We start from the raw sequence: 22,828 nt of genomic DNA, 5'->3' as shown, positions 1-22,828 counted from the left end.
TTGAGCATCATTTATCAAAATTAAACTGTAGAAAAAATTAAACTGTGGAAAAAAAGTGATATGCATGAAGAGGAGAGTAAAAAAGAAAAATGCAAGGAATTACTAAATTTCATAAAGAAAACAAAAAATGATAAAGAGAAAGTAATCAACATGATAATAAAGAATCCAACACTATTTCTATGATCAAAGCAAAGAAATCCTTCAAAAACTACAAAACACTAAAAAAAAAAAAAAAAAAGACAATATACTGTTGCTAGATGATTACTACAGGTTGGTATCAAATATATAAAAATACAGCAGTCCCTGGAAGACTCACAATATGCAAGGTACTAAGGAAGTCTGGCGTTAGGGAAAGTGACCCCTGAGAGACCTAAAATCTTATCATAAACACTTCATGTTTAGAAATAAGCATCTTATACTTCAAAAACATGTTTATTCTAAAAAAGCACAACGAAATTCACCAAGTACCCCATTCAAGAGCATCCAGACATAAGAGTAAACATACATCCATTATCAAAACTGCATATCAATGTCTTATTAGTGAAATCTGTCTTCCCTGCCAGGAACATTTCCATCTTAAAATATCATATTTGTTTTTCTAATGTGTCTGTAAAGATATATAATAACTATACATACAGTATATTATATACACAGCATTACAACTATGTCTTACCAATATAAGCAAGAGCAAAAGTGGAAGAATGAGAGGGTGGCAGTAGTGTTAACATCAATTGCCTCCTCAGCCACCATTACCAGCCACTACCACCTCCACCATTACACACCACTTTCATTACACCACCAGCACCAGCACAATTACACCATCACCATTACAATACCACTACCATTACACTAATATTGATGAAGGAATGAAAGCATTTATCCCCTCTTCCTCAAAGATGACCTGTTTTTACTATCCTTGTTTCAACCATTTCTGTTATGAGGCCATTCAGGTAGGAATCAGGCATATCAGGATTGGATAAACTCTCCTTCCTCTGACTCCCATTCAACTTTTATCACAGCCTGTAAACACTGTAAGCAAATTATCTGTCAGGCAAAGAGTTCCTTTATTCAGAGGAAGTGAGATAACCTCTCCTCATCAACCACTGATAGTTCTTTCTGGTCTTTAGCTGAGTGCATCTCTAACAACTTCTGTCGCTCTACTTTTCCTTTGTAAGACTCATGCATGCATGCTATTAATTTTCTATTATCATTTTACTGTGAGTTATATAAACTCAGATGCATCACACAGAATGTTCCCATGGACTCACTGTTCTCATAGGCCACTGCAAATTAGGATGTTTCAATACATAAGAGCTGATCTGTTGTATAAAATACGCACCACTGACACATGGTTGAATATGGGGTTGACAGGCTTCCCATGGACTCATTGTTCTCATGGGCCACTGTTAATTAGGAAGTTTTAACACATAAGAGCTAAACGTGTTATTTGAAAACATTGATGAATAGGTGCTGACAGATTCCAACATAACCTATGCCAGTGCTACCTAAGGTACACACTGCTCAACCTCGCCACATCATTCACTAGTGTGTATCATAGTGTGTCATAAGACCATAAGTACCAGAGTACTATAGATGTACATACCTATTTTTATAGTAAAACTGTAAAGGCCACCTGATCTTTACTGAGTAGCAAGGAACAACCAGGTCTCCTTACCAACTCAGTCTGACAAGTAGTGGCAACCTTACAAGAGGTGGCCCCCTTACATCCTTCACTTTTCTGTTATGATAGTACTAAAGCTGTCGTTCCCATAGAAAAAGACTCTCTTTGTTGCTGTTTCTCCTCTAACTCCACCTTGGATGACTAACATTCTCTCACCCCCTGATGCTCCTCTTACTAATCCTGTCCTCCTCCCCGTAATCTCTTTTCGGACTGTCTGAAAAGTGCTTTTCTCTCTCTGGACATAAGCAAGCCTTAAGGTCCTGATGGCATCAATCCCTGTGAACTGAAAGAGTGTGCCTCTGAACTTGCACCTGTGCTTGCTCGCCTGTTCCATTTCTGTTTAAAAGCCAAAATTTTTCCTTCTCCTTGGAAGCATGCATTGATACATTCCATCCCTATGAAGGATGACCATTCTGACCCCTACAATTATCGTCCTATTGCTTTGACATCTACCATTTCCAAAGACACTGAATCCCTCCTCAACTCACATATCCTCAGACACCTCAAAACTCAGTCTTCTCTTTGATCACCAGTATGGCTTCTCTAAGGCGGGTACCACTGGTGATAACCTTTCCTATCTTACCAATGTCTGGTCATCATCCCTGAGAGATTTTATTGAGTCATGTGCAGTTGCCCTTGACATATCTAAAGCTTTTGACAGGGCATGACATCTGGGTCTCATCTCTAAGCTTCCCTATTTTGGCTTCCCTTCCCCACTTTGCACCTTCATATCTAGCTTCCTCTCCTGTCAATTTATCTTTGTGGTTGTTGATGGATCAGGCTCCCTCTTTTTTCCATCAACAACAGTATCCCTCAAGGTTGTCCTGCCCCCTACACTTTTCCTCCTCTCTTTCAACAATTTCCTCTCCTCCGCAAATAATCAAATGCACTCATACACTGACAACTCATAACTGCATTCAACCACATCCTTTATTCCGCTCCTCTATTTTCACTCGATCTTGATCTCATCTTGACATAGCTTCCTCAGTAAATTCAGACTTGGACAGATATCTCAGTGGGGTAGACAAAATCTAGTTAACTTTAATGCCTCCAAGACCCAGTTTCCACCCACCTCTCAATTGAAAACTCCTCACAACTCTCGTCTTGCCTTTGAAGGTTCTGTAATTCGACTTCTTGACTCAATGAACTTACTTGGTATTACTGTACCATCCACTCTTTCTTACAGAAAAGCTAAAGTCTGCCTCTAAGAAACTAGGTGTTCTGTTTGGATGTCAAAATTTCTTTTCTTCTGAACAGTTGTTCTGGTTATATAAAGGATTGATCTGTTTTTGTATGGAGTACTGCTCTGATATCCTTATTTGACGAGTTGAAAGTGGTCCAATGTATAAATTGTTCCAGGCTAACTTCCAAACTGGACTCTCTTGCCCTATGTCATAATGTTGGTTCACTTTCCTTCTTCTATGGGTATTACTTTGGTTTTTGCTCCCAAGAGCTGGCTGTTTGTGTGCCCTCACCACAATACTCAGCAGGCTGATGTTTCACATGATTACTGTGAAGCTATTGGCAACTTATGAGTGGGCCATATTGATAACTGTTTCTTTCCCTACACCTTGAAACTTTGGAACTCTCTAGCCTCTCATGTCTTCCCCAATAACCATGACCTGGCACATTTCGTTTCTTTCCCTACACCTTGAAACTTTGGAACTCTGTAGCCTCTCATGTGTTACCCAATAACCATGACCTAGCACATTTAATAAGACTGTTTTTCACTTTCTCAAAAACTCCTAAATATTTTTCCTTGTCTCTTGTTTCCATCTTTCATAATTCCCTCTATATTTCAATTGAGGCCTGGCCATGGTATGGACCTTTGTCCAAGACTGAAAAAACCACTATATACCACCCATTCCTCACCCACTCTCCTTGCTTCAATTAATATCATCTTCTGCAATTCTACTCTCAATCTCTCTGGTATTTCTTTACAGGGGTCTCTTTTTCCAAGCTAAGCCAGGTACTACAAGTCATGATGTACCGTAAAAACAAAGTTCAACTAGACGTGTGTGTGCACACTCTTTCAATAGTTATTTAGTTCAAATGACCTTGCAAGCATGATCATATATCCTAGACATCCAAATATCAAAGTGAAAAATATTGTATTGTATGTAATCGTATTCACGAACAATATCTTACACCTTAGGACCCTGACCTTTGACTCCCATAACACAATCAGATGCATATCAATGACTACAGATATTGTGCACAAAAGTATTTAGAAGATATTCAATAAAAAGACCTTGTGACCATGACCCATGATCCCCTCTAAATATTTTGGCATAAATATTTGTGAGTAGCATGGTATATATTTGATAGATGGTCATTTCTCAAATTATACACAATGTATAGATGCATATAGTAGCATTTTAGAATACATGATCAAATAACTTTGACCCTTGTCTCTGACCTCCAAAACCTGATCAGAAATGACTTTTCTATGTAGTAGTGTACTTGTGATAATGTCTGGTTCACATTCCCTTACCCAGTCTTCATATTTTATGAACAAAAGCAAATGATAGGATTTTCATACATAAGATCTCATGACTGACATTTGACCAACCTCAAAATCTTTTATATGCAAAATTGTGTTTGTAGTAAATATGGTACACGTTAGGTCTGTGTCTATTCATCTACTCAAAAGATATCATGAACACAAAATGAAGACACTTGGACAGACTGCAGCACCATCTATCTATCTATCTATATCTCTAATGCCCATTCCTTCTGGGAACTCCCATCATAGGGGTGGCCATGGCAACAGTCTCTCCACCTATCCCTGGCCTTGCATGACTCCTTTGCAGACACTATTCCACACATTCTTCTACCATTTCTCTCCCTTCAGCATTCTTCCACTCATTTCCCCATGTCTTACATGGTCTTCCTTTCATACCAACCCCCTTAAGTGTACTATCATACACTCTCCTTATAAACTCCTAGTCGTGCAGTCTTTCCACATGCCCACACCACCTCAAAGTATTAAGTTCTGCCCACTCTACAACTCTAATATTCATTCCCTTTGCATTCCCTGCCATACCGCATCTCTCACACATCCCTTCCACTGCATTTTTAATCTCTTCCTTCCGCTATGCAATTTCCTTTTTTTCCCGATATCTCATAAACCTGTATCCCACAACTAATTCTACAACCTTTGACAGACTTTCTCTAAAAAAGAGAAAAATGCACACATGACTACATTTACTGCTTCCATCTAAACTTTCAGTCTCCCTCCTTTCATACTCCTTCCTGCATTCTTTCTGATGTACCTTCTCACTTGTCAAAACTTTTACCTCTCTATTCTTTCTCACACATACCTCCACTTCTCCCTGATCCTCACCCGACAAGAACCATGACATGGTCAGAGTCTGCACAGAATCCTCTCACAGCTCAATATCTGGCACGGCCTTCCTCAATTTTTCATCCACTGCCACATATGTAATCAATCAAACACTCACTTTTCTTTCATAATTTCTCATCAACGTATACTTGTAGATCATTTTATGCTAGTGTTTGCAAGGAATAAACCCCTCTCAGTAAAGACATTCACAAAACAACTCATATCCTCATTTATCATTTACTTCAGGTACTCCCCATTTATCAACTATCTCGTCAGCTTCACATTCAACCTTCGCATTGCATTTATATCACCCACTACAACCACATTTCTCTCATTATCAAAAGCGTTCATATAGTCATTCAAATTTCTCCAGAAACACTTAACTTCATCCTTAACTTGCAGTCTTCATATTCATAGGTGCATGCATATAAACAATTCAAGTCTTTCCTTTCACCCACACAATTCTTTTTCCATTCCATCCACGCTCTGTAACACCCAACCATGTTCTTGGTGACAGTACTACTGCACATCCTTCTTTCTCTCTCCTTTGATGATTTTCATTCAATCCCGTCCATACCACTACTTCTTCCTTGCCCTCTTATAACTTGCACTCATCATTTCTATTTTCACTCCATTCACACAGCCTAAGAATAAGGGTTTCCCCAATTCCAGCAAGCTCCCTCCTTCTACTCTCAACAGCATCCCGTTTACATTGAGTGCCGTCACCCTCAGTCAATTGTCCCTTATACTTCTCTGCATAACTGGTAGACTCGTGTTCTGCCGCTTCTTAGAGAGCCTTTTGTGCCACATCTTTGACAGGCCACTGGAAGAGGGCAACTACACTACAGTTTTCAGATGAAGCAATACTTCCAAATTGAAAAAAGAAGCATACCTCAAGTTTTTGTCAGAACTTAATAAAAAAGGAAAGAAAATTATTACTACTATTGCAATAATAGAGTTAGGACATGTCTTCCCTTTCAGTTCCACCCCTAAGGTTGTAATAACATGGTTACCGCAAGATGATGGAGCGAGACTTGGAAACTCTAGAAAACTAGAGGATCCCCTTACGGCACTGAAATTTAAAACTTTTCCCAATCTCAAGCCTATTATATGACAGCACCTCCTAACCTTATTAGTTATGATACTAACACTGAGCAAAGCTTTCCAGCACAGAGAATAATCAAATGCAAACTATAAGATGGACAAGCACATACAAACAAAGGAAGCCATACATTTTAACACGGTATTCATAAAGTGGTCACATGTGATTTTCTTACCTGGTCCTTCTTTGGCTTCTTAAAAACCTGTGTGAGTTGTCCAATGCGGTTCTTTAAGTTTGAAGCATGGTTTGTATTAGTCCCTCTTGCACTTTCAGTGTCGCTGCTGAAACAAGCATGCATCAGTAAGAGGTCAGTGTTTATGGAAACAAAAAGGAAAATATCGTTACTGTAACCCAAACTTGGTAATGAGATCTGTATTAAGGAGTCTAAAATGCTCACTTTCCAAAGAAAACATTCACTTTATATACTATTTCCAACATCTAAGAAAATGTTAAACACAGAGTCATCTTGCTAAAACATTGTTATGAAACATTTAAACATGTTCTCACAAAATCTGCAAAGGAACTCAGCATGATGGTTTGTTTAATTCACAGATCAAAAGTCCTTGCCTTGTAAGAGCCTACCCTCTAGAACATAATAATGACGGAATTAAAAAAGCTAATTCAACATCTATGCAACTGAGGAAGTAGATCTAAAGAAAACGTAAAAATTGGACAATATTGGGAAACTTCAAAAGACAAACTGGAAAACGGCAACCAATGATGAATGTTAAAAGTGGCAAACTATCACATGAGGACACAGTGTAGTGGACTCATTACAATGCTTTGACTTGTCTCATGGCACTGCTTTGATAAGCAAACAAGATCACCTCTTTTAATTCCCTGATAATTACTTTGACAAAATGTGTATCATTTTTATGAAATGCATATTCTTACACTGTTGGGCTTAATGCTTCTACGAACCACTCTCACCTAAGCAGTTAGAATTTCTTTCACAGCTTGCTTTTCCTGATTTAATAAAGTTTCACCAGGAGTAGATTACAAAGCCCTAATGAAAAAGAAAAAAAAAAAAAAACCGTACTTGGCTCCTTCTAAAGCGATATTACAAAAAGGAAGTACATTCAGCTATTTACTCCCTTCCCTCTTAGTTGCCTCCTGCAAGGAAATGGCAATATGCTAGGCATGTTCTTTCTCCCTTATCTCATGGGATATAATAACTCTATCTTTTTATTTACTCCCTCACTCTACCCTCATATTCTATTTCAACACCCCAGACTGCTTTCACCTATTTCATTCAATTGCATTACTTTAAGAAATGTTTCACATTCATCATCTTTCTAGCACCAATATACTAACTCAAAGCCCCATCTTATACTCATATCACCTCTCCTTTTATAGTCTTCCTATGATATCCATACTCCTAACAACTAATCAAACTGTAAAGAAATGCAACTCGCATAATAATTTCTTTAAGATTGCTGCATTCTTAAGATATACAAAATTTTGCCAGCCTTTCACCATTCTCAAGTGTACTTATCTTTATTTCATCACACTTTTTCCATCAATTCCTTGACTACTATAGACAAAATACTCATATGAGTCGGGCAACTCCTTTAGATGTCAATATACGCATCAAGTTTTGAGCCTCTATTTCAAGGCTACTTGGATGATTGCCATGGTATGCCAATGAGAGCACATTCTCGCAAGTTTTCTACAAGGGAAAATGAGCTGTTTTTAGCTAGATTTAGAGGACTGAGCAGATCAATCCTAAATCACTCGTGGATGATGATCGGTCTTCAGGTCATTTGAGATTGATTTTACGGACACTGACTCTTCCAGGAATGAAACTTGACCAAAGTGAGGTGAGAGAAAACGTTTCTAGCACAAGTGAAGGCAATTCTGCCACACCTAGACAACAATGCATATGACTGGTGTGGCTGGTAATTTTACAAACTGTGATCATTTTCCCACTATAAGCATATCGTTCATGATTCACAGTGATTAAAACAAAATGCCTATTTGATAAGATGAAATTGAACAAAAATCGGGAATATTTTTTTTTGTACGTACTGGAGTTCACTAGTTATGGAGACTATTAACATGTTCCCGGTCTTAAAGCTCCAAAAGTTAACATTAAAACATGCAGTGGCAACTCAACACAGGTCTTTCTCCCGCACTTTTGCTGAAACACTTACAGGACTTCTATACATCATCAGAGTGAAAGTAGTTGAAATATACTTCTGGAGATATGTTCACTTTTCTATTATATGAATGTCTTCCAAATTATACATATTTATACTTGATCGCAGTTTTTAGCGTTGGCGAGGTAGCGCTAGGAAACAGACTAGAAAGACCCTTCCACTCACACGCACATACATTACATATACATACCAACATATATATATATATATATATATATATATATATATATATATATATATATATATATATAATCCCTAGGGATAGGGGAGAAAGAATACTTCCCACGTATTCCCTGCGTGTCGTAGAAGGCGACTAAAAGGGGAGGGAGCGGGGGGCTGGAAATCCTCCCCTCTCGTTTTTTTTTTTTTAATTTTCCAAAAGAAGGAACAGAGAAAGAGGCCAGGTGAGGATATTCCCTCAGAGGCCCAGTCCTCTGTTCTTAACGCTACCTTGCTAACGCGGGAAATGGCGAATAGTATAAAAGAAAAAGATATAAATAAATATATATATATATATATATATATATATATATATATATATATATATATATATCACGGTGAGGTGCCTGAGGATTGGCGGAATGCGTGCATAGTGCCATTGTACAAAGGCAAAGGGGATAAGAGTGAGTGCTCAAATTACAGAGGTATAAGTTTGTTGAGTATTCCTGGTAAATTATATGGGAGGGTATTGATTGAGAGGGTGAAGGCATGTACAGAGCATCAGATTGGGGAAGAGCAGTGTGGCTCCAGAAGTGGTAGAGGATGTGTGGATCAGGTGTTTGCTTTGAAGAATGTATGTGAGAAATACTTAGAAAAGCAAATGGATTTGTATGTAGCATTTATGGATCTGGAGAAGGCATATGATAGAGTTGATAGAGATGCTCTGTGGAAGGTATTAAGAATATATGGTGTGGGAGGCAAGTTGTTAGAAGCAGTGAAAAGTTTTTATCGAGGATGTAAGGCATGTGTACGTGTAGGAAGAGAGGAAAGTGATTGGTTCTCAGTGAATGTAGGTTTGCGGCAGGGGTGTGTGATGTCTCCATGGTTGTTTAATTTGTTTATGGATGGGGTTGTTAGGGAGGTGAATGCAAGAGTTTTGGAAAGAGGGGCAAGTATGAAGTCTGTTGGGGATGAGAGAGCTTGGGAAGTGAGTCAGTTGTTGTTCGCTGATGATACAGCACTGGTGGCTGATTCATGTGAGAAACTGCAGAAGCTGGTGACTGAGTTTGGTAAAGTGTGTGGAAGAAGAAAGTTAAGAGTAAATGTGAATAAGAGCAAGGTTATTAGGTACAGTAGGGTTGAGGGTCAAGTCAATTGGGAGGTGAGTTTGAATGGAGAAAAACTGGAGGAAGTGAAGTGTTTTAGATATCTGGGAGTGGATCTGGCAGCGGATGGAACCATGGAAGCGGAAGTGGATCATAGGGTGGGGGAGGGGGCGAAAATTCTGGGAGCCTTGAAGAATGTGTGGAAGTCGAGAACATTATCTCGGAAAGCAAAAATGGGTATGTTTGAAGGAATAGTGGTTCCAACAATGTTGTATGGTTGCGAGGCGTGGGCTATGGATAGAGTTGTGCGCAGGAGGATGGATGTGCTGGAAATGAGATGTTTGAGGACAATGTGTGGTGTGAGATGGTTTGATCGAGTGAGTAACGTAAGGGTAAGAGAGATGTGTGGAAATAAAAAGAGCGTGGTTGAGAGAGCAGAAGAGGGTATTTTGAAGTGGTTTGGGCACATGGAGAGAATGAGTGAGGAAAGATTGACCAAGAGGATATATGTGACGGAGGTGGAGGGAACGAGGAGAAGAGGGAGACCAAATTGGAGGTGGAAAGATGGAGTGAAAAAGATTTTGTGTGATCGGGGCCTGAACATGCAGGAGGGTGAAAGGAGGGCAAGGAATAGAGTGGATTGGAGCGATGTGGTATACCGGGGTTGACGTGCTGTCAGTGGATTGAATCAAGGCATGTGAAGCGTCTGGGGTAAACCATGGAAAGCTGTGTAGGTATGTATATTTGCGTGTGTGGACGTATGTATATACATGTGTATGGGGGGGGGGGGTTGGGCCATTTCTTTCGTCTGTTTCCTTGCGCTACCTCGCAAACGCGGGAGACAGCGACAAAGTATAATAAAAAAAATAAAAAAATATATATATTCATATTTGCTCACCTTCATTCATTCCGGTGCCACCACCATCCCACAGGAAACACAATCGCCACCCCTGCGTCAGCGAGGCAGCGCAAAAAAAAAAAAAAAAAAAAAAGAAGCCACGTCCGCTCACGCTCATTCGCTAGCTGTCATGTGTAATGTACCGAAACCACACTTCCCTATCCACATCCAGGTCCCACAGACCTTTCCATGGTTTACTCCGAACGCTCCACATGCCCTGGTTCAGTACACTGACAACACGTCGACCCCATACCACATTGTTCTAATTTACTCTATTCCGTGCACGCCTTTCACCATCCTGCACGTTAAAGCCCCAATCGCAAAAGAACACTTTTCACTCAATCTCTCCACCTCAAATTTGGTCTCCCGCTTCTATGTCAACATCTCCTCGCTCATTCTCTCCATTTGTCCAAAACATTTCAGCACAACCTCCTCTGCTCTCTCAAACACACTTTATTACCACACATTACTCTTACCCTTTCATTACTCGATCAAACCACCGCACACCACATATTATCCTCAAACATTTCATTTTTAACAAATCCAACCTCATCAGTACAACCCATGCCTCGCAACCATATGATATTGCTGGAACTACAATTCCTTCAAACTACCCATTCATCGCTCCCCGTACCTTCGCCCCTTCCCCCACCCTATGACACTTCCGCTTCCATGGTTCAGTTCGCTGCCAAGTCCACTCCCAGATAGCGAAAACACTTATCTTTCTACAGTTTTTCTTCATTCAAACTTGCATCCCAGCTAACTTGTCTCTCAATCCTGCTTAACATAATAACCTTGCTGTTATTCACATTTACTCTCAATTTTCTCCTTTCAAAGACTTTTCAAACTCAGTCACCAACTTCTGCATTTCCCACTCGAATCAGCCACGAGTGCTGTATCATCGGCAAACAACAAATGACGTTTCACATGCCCTCTAAATCCCCAACAAACTGCATACTCGCCCCTCTCCAAAACTCGGGCTAAGGTCAAATACATTTTTTAACAACTTGAAAAGTCGAGATTCACAGGACTAGGGAGGAAATCCAAGAGAGGAGTTTGGGGCATAAGAGCCTATATATGAAACTACAAATGAGTGAAATAGTTTTCTTCCTTCTAATTCATCTTTTATCAACGTTCTTTCTCCAGTATTCAAGTGGTAATTCAGAGGCGTTTAAAATTCAACTTTTTTCCAAATGCACAAAACTCATTTGGGTGTTTTCCTAAGGGCTACAGAACACAATATGCCAAGTAAACATTCCACGATTACTGGTGTATATAAATTCATCGTTGTATAATAACGTTCAAAAGATGGGGCCCAAAGAGTGTACAACTCCCTCTCTGTATCGTATAAATAGGTACAATAATTACAATTAATAATCACACGCGAGTCAGACTGGCTGTTGGATGCTGCCACAGCTGGCAATCATTAACTTTTGTTAGTAATAGCTCTTGCTATTGACCTGAACTATACTACTTTCGTACCATTTAACGTCTAATCATTTGCCAATTCTTCTCGTATAAAAGAACACTATTCTATTCCTAGGTGTTACATGAAAAACGCGTCATATATACTAATTATATGGGAAAATACGGCTACATTACTAGACATCAAATTCCACGAGTAAATCAAGAATAAAAGGATAAAATATACGCCTTGGAAGTGCCATCAATATTGGCGTGATGAAAATTATTCAATTAGTTACCATAAAACTTAAAAATTGATGGCTTGCTGAAAATGATGATCTAGATCAAAAATTTTCAAACTAGTTCCGCGAAAGTTTGGTGGGTTCTATGGGGTCTTATCAGGGACTGAGAGGAAGAGTTTTTCGATTCTACGACCTTTAAAAATAGTAACTTTTTGGTCTTTGGCTAAAGGCATCGCTAACAACTTCTGCCCCTCCATCTTTCCTCTCTCTCTCCCATAGACTAAGCAACTCTGGTTCCCGTTTCTCTAACTCCACCTTGGATGATTAACATTCCTTCACCCCCTGATGTTCCTCTCGGTAATCTCTTTTCGAACTGTCCGAAAAGTGCTTCTCGCTCTGGACACAAGCAAAGTTTATGGTCCTCATGGGATTCATCATCGTGTACTGAATGTGTACCTTTGAACTTGTACCCGTGCTTCCTCGTCTTTTCAGTTTGTTTCAATACCAAAACTTTTCCGTAATGAAAACATGCGTTGGTACATCCCATACCGAAGAAGTGTGACCGTTCTGAACCCTCTATCAACCTGTTGCTTTCACATCTAACATTTCTAGTGTTTCAATCCCTCCCCAGTTCCCATATCCTCATACATCTTGAATCTGTCTTCTCTCTGATGAAAAGTATGGCTTTATTAAGGTGAAATTCTTTCCTTCACAATGTTTGGTCATCATTCCTGAAATATTTCTGGAGATCCTATGCAGTTGCCCTTGACATATCGAAAACTTTCGACAAGGTGTGGCATCGGGATCTCATTTCTCCCCTCCCCCACTTTGCTTCCTCATATCTATCTTCCTCTCTGGTCGATCTATCCCTGCGGTTGTTGATGGAGCAGCTTCCACTTTTTCAATCAACAGCAGTGTCCCTAAAGTTATAACTCGTCTCCTACACTTATAGTTTTTGTCAACAATTTCCTTTCTTCCACAAATAACCAAATCCACTCATAGTCAGACCATTCAAATTTGCATTCATCAATTTAGCTCCTCCTCCTCTCATTCGATCTACATCTTTTCTGACGCAAGCTTGGACAGGATATATCAGTGAGGTAGACGAAATCTGTACAAGTTTAATGCCTCCAAGACCCAGTTTCTCCGCGTCACTCAATCCAAAATTCCTCGCAACATTGCTATCTCCTTTGACGGTTTTGTAATTCCACCTCTCTACCCGATGAGCATACTTGGTATAACTAACCCGCTCTTTCTTGGAAACCGCGCAAACGGAAATAGCTACGTCTGTTTCTAAGAAACTGGAAGTCCTGTTTAGATGTCGAAATTTCTTTTCCTCTAAACTTGACCCGCTTGCCCTACGCCGCAGTGTTGGTTCACTTGCCCTTTTAGAGGCATCACTTTGGTTTTTGCTCCCCAGCTGGTTGCTTGTGTGTCCCAACCATTACCTGGATCACGCAATACTCGAAGGCAAGCTGGTCACATGATTACTATGTGGCCGTTGGCAACTCAGTGGTGGGCGGTTTTGATACCTACTTCTTTCCATACACGTCAAAGCTTTGGAACACTACCTTCTCATGTCTTTCCCAATAACTATGACCTGGTACATTTCCAGACAGGTTTTTCACTTTCTCCAAAATCCCTAAATATTTTCCAGTTTTTTGTTGTTTCATAATTCTCTATATTTCAATAAAGGCCCGGCCTTAATGTGGACTTTTTTCCGTGACCAGAGCCTGCAGTATAAAAGAAAAGATTTAATTCATTCATGGAGTTGCCGTAGAACGGAAAATGATGAAAGGCCAATAACGCAGCTGTTGGCGTCTGGTTAGAGCTAGGCGTCAGAGGTTAGCCGCAAATCCTGCATCGCACCTCGAGCACGCAAGGAAGGTACATCAGTTATGGATACTTTCCACTGTTTAGTGTGTTTATGAGGGAAACGTCAGTGTTCAAGATCCGCCACAGCTTGCGTCGTCAGTGTAGCTATAAGATAATTGTGGAGGTAAATTGTGCTCATGATACGATACATGGCACTTGCCCGTAGCATGTCTCCCAGACAGACGAACCAGTACCTAAAATCATCTTATTCACAATATTCAAATAAGAAAAGTGAAATATATGCAAGAAATGTCACAACGAAAATCAGTCCAGCTTAGAAAACTGAAGGTGCCAACTACTTCAAGGACAAAACGAGAATAGATACCAGTATTAAGTCAGTCAGTCCTTGTCCGACGTAACTCGCAGTTTAGAAGACATGGAGATTCACGAGGCCTAGTTGGCCAAAGAACCGTCATAATCTGGTGAGTCGTCATATCTCGCATCGTCACAGCAGAATGTGCTTAAAGTGTTAGGTTTATTCCCTGCAGAGGTAAAGAGCCGTTACTGTGCCACCGAGGAGGCTGGTGGTGCGTGCTTTAACAGGAACCAGTGGCAGAGGTTTACGTTGTGGGGGAAGAGTCACAGTTATGGCGATATGGAGAGTTGTACGAAGAACATGCTCGGGGCGCGACCGCGGTACGTCTCTGCGAAAACCGTACTCCTTGATCGACGTGAGCGCTGTTCGTTGCTGGAACACGGACGCCCTTAAGAACGCTCGGATATTTCGTCCACAACTAAGGATATTTGTTTTGATCTCGAATGTAACGATACGCCCTGAAGTGACTTTTGACACCAGAGACCTGGTGTAGGAATAACTAGCCTGCAGCGGATGTTAATTAGTTGTGACTTTTCCAATAGTTTATTTTCCTGTCGGTTTTGTATTAATACCTCATCTCGATTGCATTTACCGATGGCAGAGACGTCAACATCCTTCTGGGATATCTCTATTCTTTTTATCCATGTTTTAACACCTTTACCCATGCCCAGCGGCTCAGTACATTTGGCGTTCTAACCATTTGTGTGTTAGGGTGTTCTTCAGGATTTCTTCATGTCTACTTTTAAGTTTTATCCGTCTTTATATTTCGGAATTTAATGAGAATATTGTTTTTTCCCCCGAATCCACGGAAAAATAGGTGGTCGGGATGAGTTCGGCAGTCCTTCCATCATTAAGGGGTTGTGCTGAAGCCATGGTTTATGGGCCCCCATGGTATTCTCGACCGATTACTACTCTTAAAAAGTAGACTCAGTATTAGTCTACTTCTTAGCCTTTTGAGATAGTCCACTACTACCCAGTTTTTTTTTTCTTCTACCTAACACACACACACATTATAAATATAGTATATATATATATATATATATATATATATATATATATATATATATATATATATATATATATAATGGAAAGGATCACAATTTTGCGCGTGATCAAGATATTCCTACGAGTCCACGGGGAAGATGAACAATGGACAATCGCATGTTTACCAAATGGCGTCCTAGCTTTCTCTCTCCGATGTATGTCAATTGGCTTATATTTCTCTCTTGGGAACTTATCGTTTCATTTTCCCCGTGGACTCATAGGAATTATATATATATATATATATATATATATATATATATATATATATATATATATATATATATATATAACGTGCGTGTGTGTAAGTGGTGCCAGGAACCATCTTAATCTCCCATGTTAGGATTGCGGGTTACTTTATCAAAACGAGACTATCGGGCTAGTCCTGCCATCTTCTTGTAAGTGTATACGCCTTATCAAACCTCACTTTTTCCTTTAGATAAGTACTTCTGCCAACTCGTACGTTTTAAGCAAAATCATGACTGCGTCCTACAATCTATGGACCCTAATCCCCGGCATCATGAGGTGCTATTAATCTCTGCATTCCCGCCTGACTCTACTGCCAATGAGAGGGAGGGCTCAAGACAGTAGTTGTACCGGCCCTTCCCATTATCCTTCCCCCTCTTGTTAAACCTTCTTATTTTCATATTCACTATACCAACATTCATGGTCTCTCTAGCAACCTCTCTCCTGTTGAACACCGTGTCTAACAACTCCCCTAAAATCTTATTTCTTTCAGAGATCCATTTGTCTAATGTTCTCACTAGCCCCTTTCTCATATTTAACTATAATCACTCACGATTCCGGTTCATAGATGGTGTCTGTACTACTCCAACACCAACACTCCTGTTGCACGCCTCGAGTACCTTGAGTCCCTAAACTTTTTTGTTACTTGGCTCAAGGTCTCTCTCCCAACTACCGCACTTATCTGTTTCGCCTACTGCTCTCCTAATACTAAAATTTCATGTCTTTTTTCGGACTATCTGAACTCCATTCACGAGACTGTGACATCCTCTCACCCGTAAGACGAGATCCCATGCTTAGGGGACTTCAATACTGACCATGGGGAATGGCCGAATTCCTCCAATGCTGTTTCGAATAGATTAGGCCTAACGCTCTCCAATCTCAACGAACTTGATCATATCATCCTCCATCCCTAACCATATTCCTGAACGGTGTGACCACTCTCCTAATATGTTGGAGGTTATTTTTTTAAACTTTAATCCTTCGCGCTGTAACTGAACAATCTCGTCCCCCGTTGATTTATCTGACCACACTCATAAATGTCTCTATTCTAAAGCACCTCCCCTTCTAAACATAGGTAATGGCATCTCAACAGAGCAGATTGGAATAACTTACGAATATTCTTCTCTGCCCTTCGTTATGAATATTACCGTAAGTGGTGATGCTTCTATCCCCGCCAAATGTATAGCAGAGGTTATGGGAATGGAAGCATTTATCCCCTCTTCCTCTAAGACGACCTCTTCTTCCAATCAATGATTCAACCGTTCCTGTTCCGAGGCTATTCAGACAAGGGATCAGACATATCGGGCTTGGAAAAACTCTCCTTCCTCATATTCCCATTCAGCATTTTTCACTGCCCGTGGTCGTTCCATGTACCTTATCAGAGACAAAGCGTTGTCTTTTTTCAAAGGAATTACGATAACCTCTCCTCGTCATCCATAGATAGGTCTTTAAGGGCATCTCTATCTACAGTCGCCCTACCTTTCCGTTCTAACGGTACTACAGTATATCTCTCTCCTGTAAACAAAGCAACTCTGGTTCCCCTTTCTCCTCTAACTCCAACTTGGATGACGCGGAACATTCCTTCACTACCGGATGCTCCCATTACTAATACTACCCCCCTTCCAGTAATCCCTTTTCGAATTGTTCGCAAAACATTTCTTTCTCTACACAAAAGCAAGTCTTGTGGTTCTGGCAGCATCCATCCCCGTGTACTTTGTGTGCCTCAGAACCTGTGCTTGCTCGTCTCTTCCTTTACTTAAAAAAGGAAAAAATCCCACTTGGAGGCATGCGTTGGAACATACCATCCACAAAAAGTGTGCCCGTTCTAACTCCTCAGACTATCGTCCTGTTGCTTTGACTTCTACCATTTCCAAAGTCTTTGAATGCACCTCCAAGTCCCATATCCTGACGACTCAACACTGCATTCCTCCGTATCATTCAATTCTGCTGCTCCACTCACTCCATCTGCATCTCGTCTCGACACACCTCAATAAACTCAAAAGTTGACAGGATTTATCAGTGGGGTAGACGAAACCTGGTGAAGTTGTCTCCAAAACCCAGATTGTATCCCCTCTCTATCGCATATTCATCACAACTCCTCTCTCCTTGGATGGTTTTGTAATTCCACCGCTTGACGTTATGATTATGCTTGGTGTTACTGTAACATCTACTCTAAAAATCCTACTTAACGGGAATAGCAAATATTGCTTCTAAGAAACTGGAAGTTCCTGTTTAGATGTCGAAACTTTCTTCTTCCGAACCGTTGCTCCGTTTATAATACAAAGAACTGACCTGTCAGTGTACGGAATACTCTCACATGTAGAGTGGTTCTCGCTCTGGTTAACAGCAGAGTCGAAAGCGGTTCGACTTGTGGTAAACTTCTCCATAACTTGACCAGCTTGCCCTACGCCGCAATGTTAGTTCACTTTCCCTCTCCTTATGGGTATTACTTTGGCGTCTGCTCCCGAGAGCTGGCAACTTGTGTGCCCCTAACAATGGCTAGACCACGATACTTGGCAAGCTGCTACGTCAAGATTACTGTGTGGCCGTTGGCTAACTCACTGGTAGGCTAATCTTATGAGTTTCCTTCCCTAAACCTCAAAGCTTTGGAACTTTACCCTTTCATCTCTTCCCGATACCTAACTAGACACACCCAAAGTTCGTGAATACTCTCCACTTTTTCTTTAAACTATATTTCATTCAACGCCCGGCACGGAACGTGGACTTTTGTCCGTGATTAGAGCCTCCAACGTACAAAAATCCCATGTAGACTTCTTTTTTTTCTGGCATACCTTCTTTCTCATAGATCTATGGAGTCATCTATAAAAAAAAATGGACAAACTAGGACTTATATCGGTAAAAGATCTCTACATCATTTTAATAAATATCATAGGTACTAGGAATGAAAAACATTCAAGCTGATTTGCGTTCATGCGAACACTAAAGAACCCAAATGTATTAAGGTAATGAAAAAAAAAGATGCAACAAAGGGGGGGGGGGGGGGGGGGGAATCGTGCGTCTGCTAGTGCTAATGGTGAAACTTGCTCTAACACAAGCAAGTTCTGTCCCTTGCACTAGATCAGGGAGCTACTGGAAAATTTGTTTTCCTTTGACTTCATGAAATCCCTTAGCGCATGGGGAGAATTCTTTAATGCCTTTGACTGATGTTCTAAACCGTAAACGATCTCACTGTGCTTGTGGATCGTGCCTTGAAAAGGAAGAGTCCCCTCGAAATCGGAAACCGAAAGAAAAGGAGCAATTCACAATCATTCAAGTAGAATTTGGTTTCCAAATGTAATAGAGAGCAATTCACTAAATTGTTTAAGTAGACTTTGGTTTGCAAATGTATTACAGTGCACGGTGATAATATAGTTTGGCAGAGCTTCATAAACAAATAGAAGCCACACCGAAAACAATCTCTAGATAAAAAAGACATACCAGCATAGTATCCGCAATCCCATCTACCCTACAGTAAAGGAAGAGAGCAAACTACATTTTAGTGTATAAATCTTATAAAATAACACACGAAACCTGAAGACTGATATTTGTTTATCTATTATATTTTGTGTCTGTCTCCCGCGTCAGCGAGGTAGCGCAAGGAAACACGAAAGAATGACCAAACCCACCAACATACACAAGTATGTACATACACGTCCATGCACGCACATATACATACCTATACATTTTAACGTATACATACATACAAACACATATATAAACACATGCACATAATTCATACTTTCTGCCTTTATTCATTCCCGTCGCCACCCCGCCACACATGAAATAGCATCTCCATTCCCCCAGCGAGGTAGCGCTACAAAAGGACAAAAGGCCACATTCGTTCAATCTAGCTGTCATATGCAATGCACCAAAACCACGGCTCCCTTTCCACATCCAAGCCCCACAAAACTTTCCATGGTTCACCCCAGACGCTTCACATGCCCTGGTTCCATCCACTGACAGCACGTCGTTCCAATTCACTATTCCTTGCTCGCCTTTCACCCTCCTGCATGTTCAGGCCCCGATCACCCAAAATCTTTTTCACTCCATCCTTCCACCTCCACTTTGGTCACCCACTTCTCGTTCCCTCCACCTCTGACACAAACCCTCTCTGACAATCTTTCCTCACTCATTCTCTTCATGTGACCAAACCATTTCAATACATCCTCATCTGCTCTCTCAACCACACTCTTATTACCACACATGTCACTTACCCTTTCATTACTTATTCGATCAAACCACCTCACACCTCAAATTGTCTTCAAACATCTCATTTCCAACACATTCACCCTCCTCCGCACAACCTTATCTATAGCCCATGCCTCAACCATATAACATTGTTGGAACCACTATTCCTTCAAACATACCCATCTTTGCTCTCCGAGATAACGTTCTCGCCTTCCACATAGTCTTCAACGCTCCCAGAACCTTCGCCTCCTCCCCCACCCTGAGATTTACTTATGCTTCCATGGTTCCATCCGCTGCCAAATCCACTTTTAGATATCTAAAACACTTCACTTCCTCCATTTTTTCTCCATTCAAACACCTCCCAATTTACTTGTCCCTAAACCCTAATGAACCTAATAACCTTGCTCTTATCATTCACAATCTCAGATTTTTTCTTTCACACACTACCAAACTCAGTCACCAGCTTCTGCAGTTTCTCACACGAATCAGCCACCAGCGCCGTATCATCAGTGAACAACTGACTCACTTCCCAAGCCCTGAAATATCGTTACCAAAACAAACTAATTTTGTTGACCTGTCCAACAATTCAAACTACACTTGGAAAGGCAACCGAATGTTAAGAAATCCAACTTGGATAGTGACTAACTGATGTAAACAACTAAAAAACAAAGTTGTTTGCAGATACACGTGACAAGCCACTTTATATACCGTTCAAGGTGTTGCAGGAGAAACTAAAATAACCAAGGGAATGAGAAAAAGCAAACCTCAAACAGTGCTTACTTGTAAGGAGAGAGAAATACACGAGCTCTCTCCACATCACTCCAATCCTGCATTGTACAGTTTTGGATTTTCGCACCAGATTAATATCTTTGAAACTTTAATACTTTATCATATCTTTTGGATTCCCATTTCCGATTGCATAAGATTATACAATGCAAGGCTAACCTACCTCGTCCTATCAAGTGATTATACAAACCCCAACTTTATGCTCCATCTATGTATTTGCTATAACGAACTTGTAGGTACTGGTGCTAAATAATCTGTAAACGCTTCTGCCATTATCATTCATCCCCAGGGTGCCATACTTAGTATTTGTTCCCCCATTCACAATTCTATAAACAGACAAGAAAAGGCTAACACGCTTCTGCCATTATCATTTACCCCCAAGGTGCCATACTTAGTATTTTTTTTCCCATTCACATTTCTATAAACAGACTGCAAGAAAAGGCTAATCAACATTTTACCAAATCATCAAACATTCCTCCTTGATCAGACAAAATTCACACCACAATCATGTCCTTCCTTTCAAAAAATAGTATTCTTTTGTCTACCGTGTCTCTCCACCATGTTGATTTAAACACATCAATGTTAAAAGCATGAATTGGCGATAAACACACCACCTCAAGTACATAATCCAAACATTCTCTTCTCATGGTCATTTAAACCTAGACTCCAAATCGAACAAGTTTAGATACAGCTCCATAGATATTTACCAATTTTCAACTGATACAGTTCTGTATATATTTAACAATTTTCAAAGCGAGGGGGACCATTATAACAACAGGATACAAGAAAAAGCAATAGCAGTCATGAAAGTACACAAAAAAAATTATGGTACCAGTTTAAAAATGGAATAACCAAAATTTGAATGACAAGAGAGGTCAGATGTACTTCCCTCCAATTAAAATTAGACAATGGAAAACCACAGCAATACTGCAGAAACAAGTAACTATGCAGTAAACCATTAAAAAAATTTAAAAACATTTGATACTTGTTGGGTATATGCTGTGTATATTGTTAATCATTTTCATGTAAGTTATACATTATGAAATAAATCGTACATACATTATAAGGACCAAAGAAAGAAGCAAAGTGAAGACTTGTCTTAACAGACTCAGTCTGGGGCAGTCTTACTGTGAGTGGCTCTAACAAAGGTGAAAAGAATGGCGATAGATGTTAATTTGTCGAGACATGTTCCACCTCTGAATGTAACATAGTTGAAGGTGTGAGGCAGAACGTTTCAAGAATGTTCACGTGTTAAGTCAAGATTAGCAAGAGAGAAATACCAAAATAAATGAAGGCACTGCTGGTAAAGGAGTGGTTGTGGGACTGTCTTATGAGTGTTATGATGTGAGCTCATGACTAATAAGAGTGAAATCAGACAAGAAGAGAGTAATAATTGGTGCTTATCTACCAGGTAGTGAAAAAGAAGACAAGATGCTTTTTGGGAGAATTAGAGTATTTCGCAGCTATGTAAATTACTGAATTTTGGTGCTAGAGGTCTAAAATCTAAATGTAAGGATGGGCAGATAAGAGGGTCATACAGTCCCCAAAATAAATGAGAATGGGGAAAGGCCTGTTGGAATGAGTGCTGAAAATACAACGGTGATTGGGAATACTCTATCAAAAAATGGTGCATACACTTGTATACATGGGTGGCAAGGATAGGAACCAACGGGCATTACTGGATTATGTGCTACCAGACAACTGTGCGAAGGAGATGTTGCTAAATGTGAATGTGCTATTAAAGGTAGCTAGCGGAATGTATGGTCCTTTCTTGGTGGAGGAAAGCATGAAAGTCTGAGGTAATTCTAGAAGAAATTAATATTCATAAAAGTGGTGAAAGTGAGCAAGCTTAGCTGAGAAGCCTGTGTCTAGTAGAGATATCAGGCGAGAACTAGAATGGCATAGGGCGAGAGATAATGAAACAAGGGGGTTGGAAAGTATTTAGGTAGTGCTAATTGCCCTAGTGAAATGTGCAGTACAATGAAAATATGTAGTTGTCTGCGAAGGGGTACCGAAATTGGAATAAGTTAAATGCCAAGTGAAAGAGAAAAGTATACGAACAGAAGAGAGATGGAAGTGAAATACTGATGAACTTCATAAAGAATAAAATGTTTTGGAAGACAGTGGGTCATAGTGGGATGCAAATGGTATGACAAAGAGAGGCAATAAAAAGCTTCGTGTAGACGATCAGTGGCAAGAATGGACGAGTCTGCATATTTTTTTTGGGGCTATTCGAAATTTGTTTGGCTTGAGATGAGGTCGCCTGAAAACTAACAAAA

At 40.1% G+C, this 22,828-nt stretch overlaps 1 protein-coding gene across 17 annotated transcripts in view; it reads right to left on the bottom strand.

Annotated features, from left to right (window-relative positions):
- Fas3 (fasciclin 3) overlaps window positions 1-22,828 on the bottom strand; it is a 167,728-nt gene that overhangs the window by 15,974 nt on the left and 128,926 nt on the right. For 10 of the 17 annotated variants that reach the window (XM_071680698.1, XM_071680821.1, XM_071680538.1 and 7 more), the window contains one exon: window positions 6,305-6,410. In XM_071680698.1, the coding sequence (XP_071536799.1) occupies window positions 6,305-6,410 (106 nt within the window). The remainder of the gene's footprint in view (window positions 1-6,304; window positions 6,411-22,828) is intronic. The other 7 variants (XM_071680620.1, XM_071680029.1, XM_071680349.1 and 4 more) reach the window with 1 other exon arrangement.

The sequence above is a fragment of the Panulirus ornatus genome, chromosome 1, assembly GCF_036320965.1.
Source record: "Panulirus ornatus isolate Po-2019 chromosome 1, ASM3632096v1, whole genome shotgun sequence".
NCBI lineage: Eukaryota > Metazoa > Arthropoda > Malacostraca > Decapoda > Palinuridae > Panulirus > Panulirus ornatus.
The sequence above is the reverse complement of the archived record's forward strand: the minus strand, read 5'-3'. Positions and strand labels throughout refer to the sequence as shown.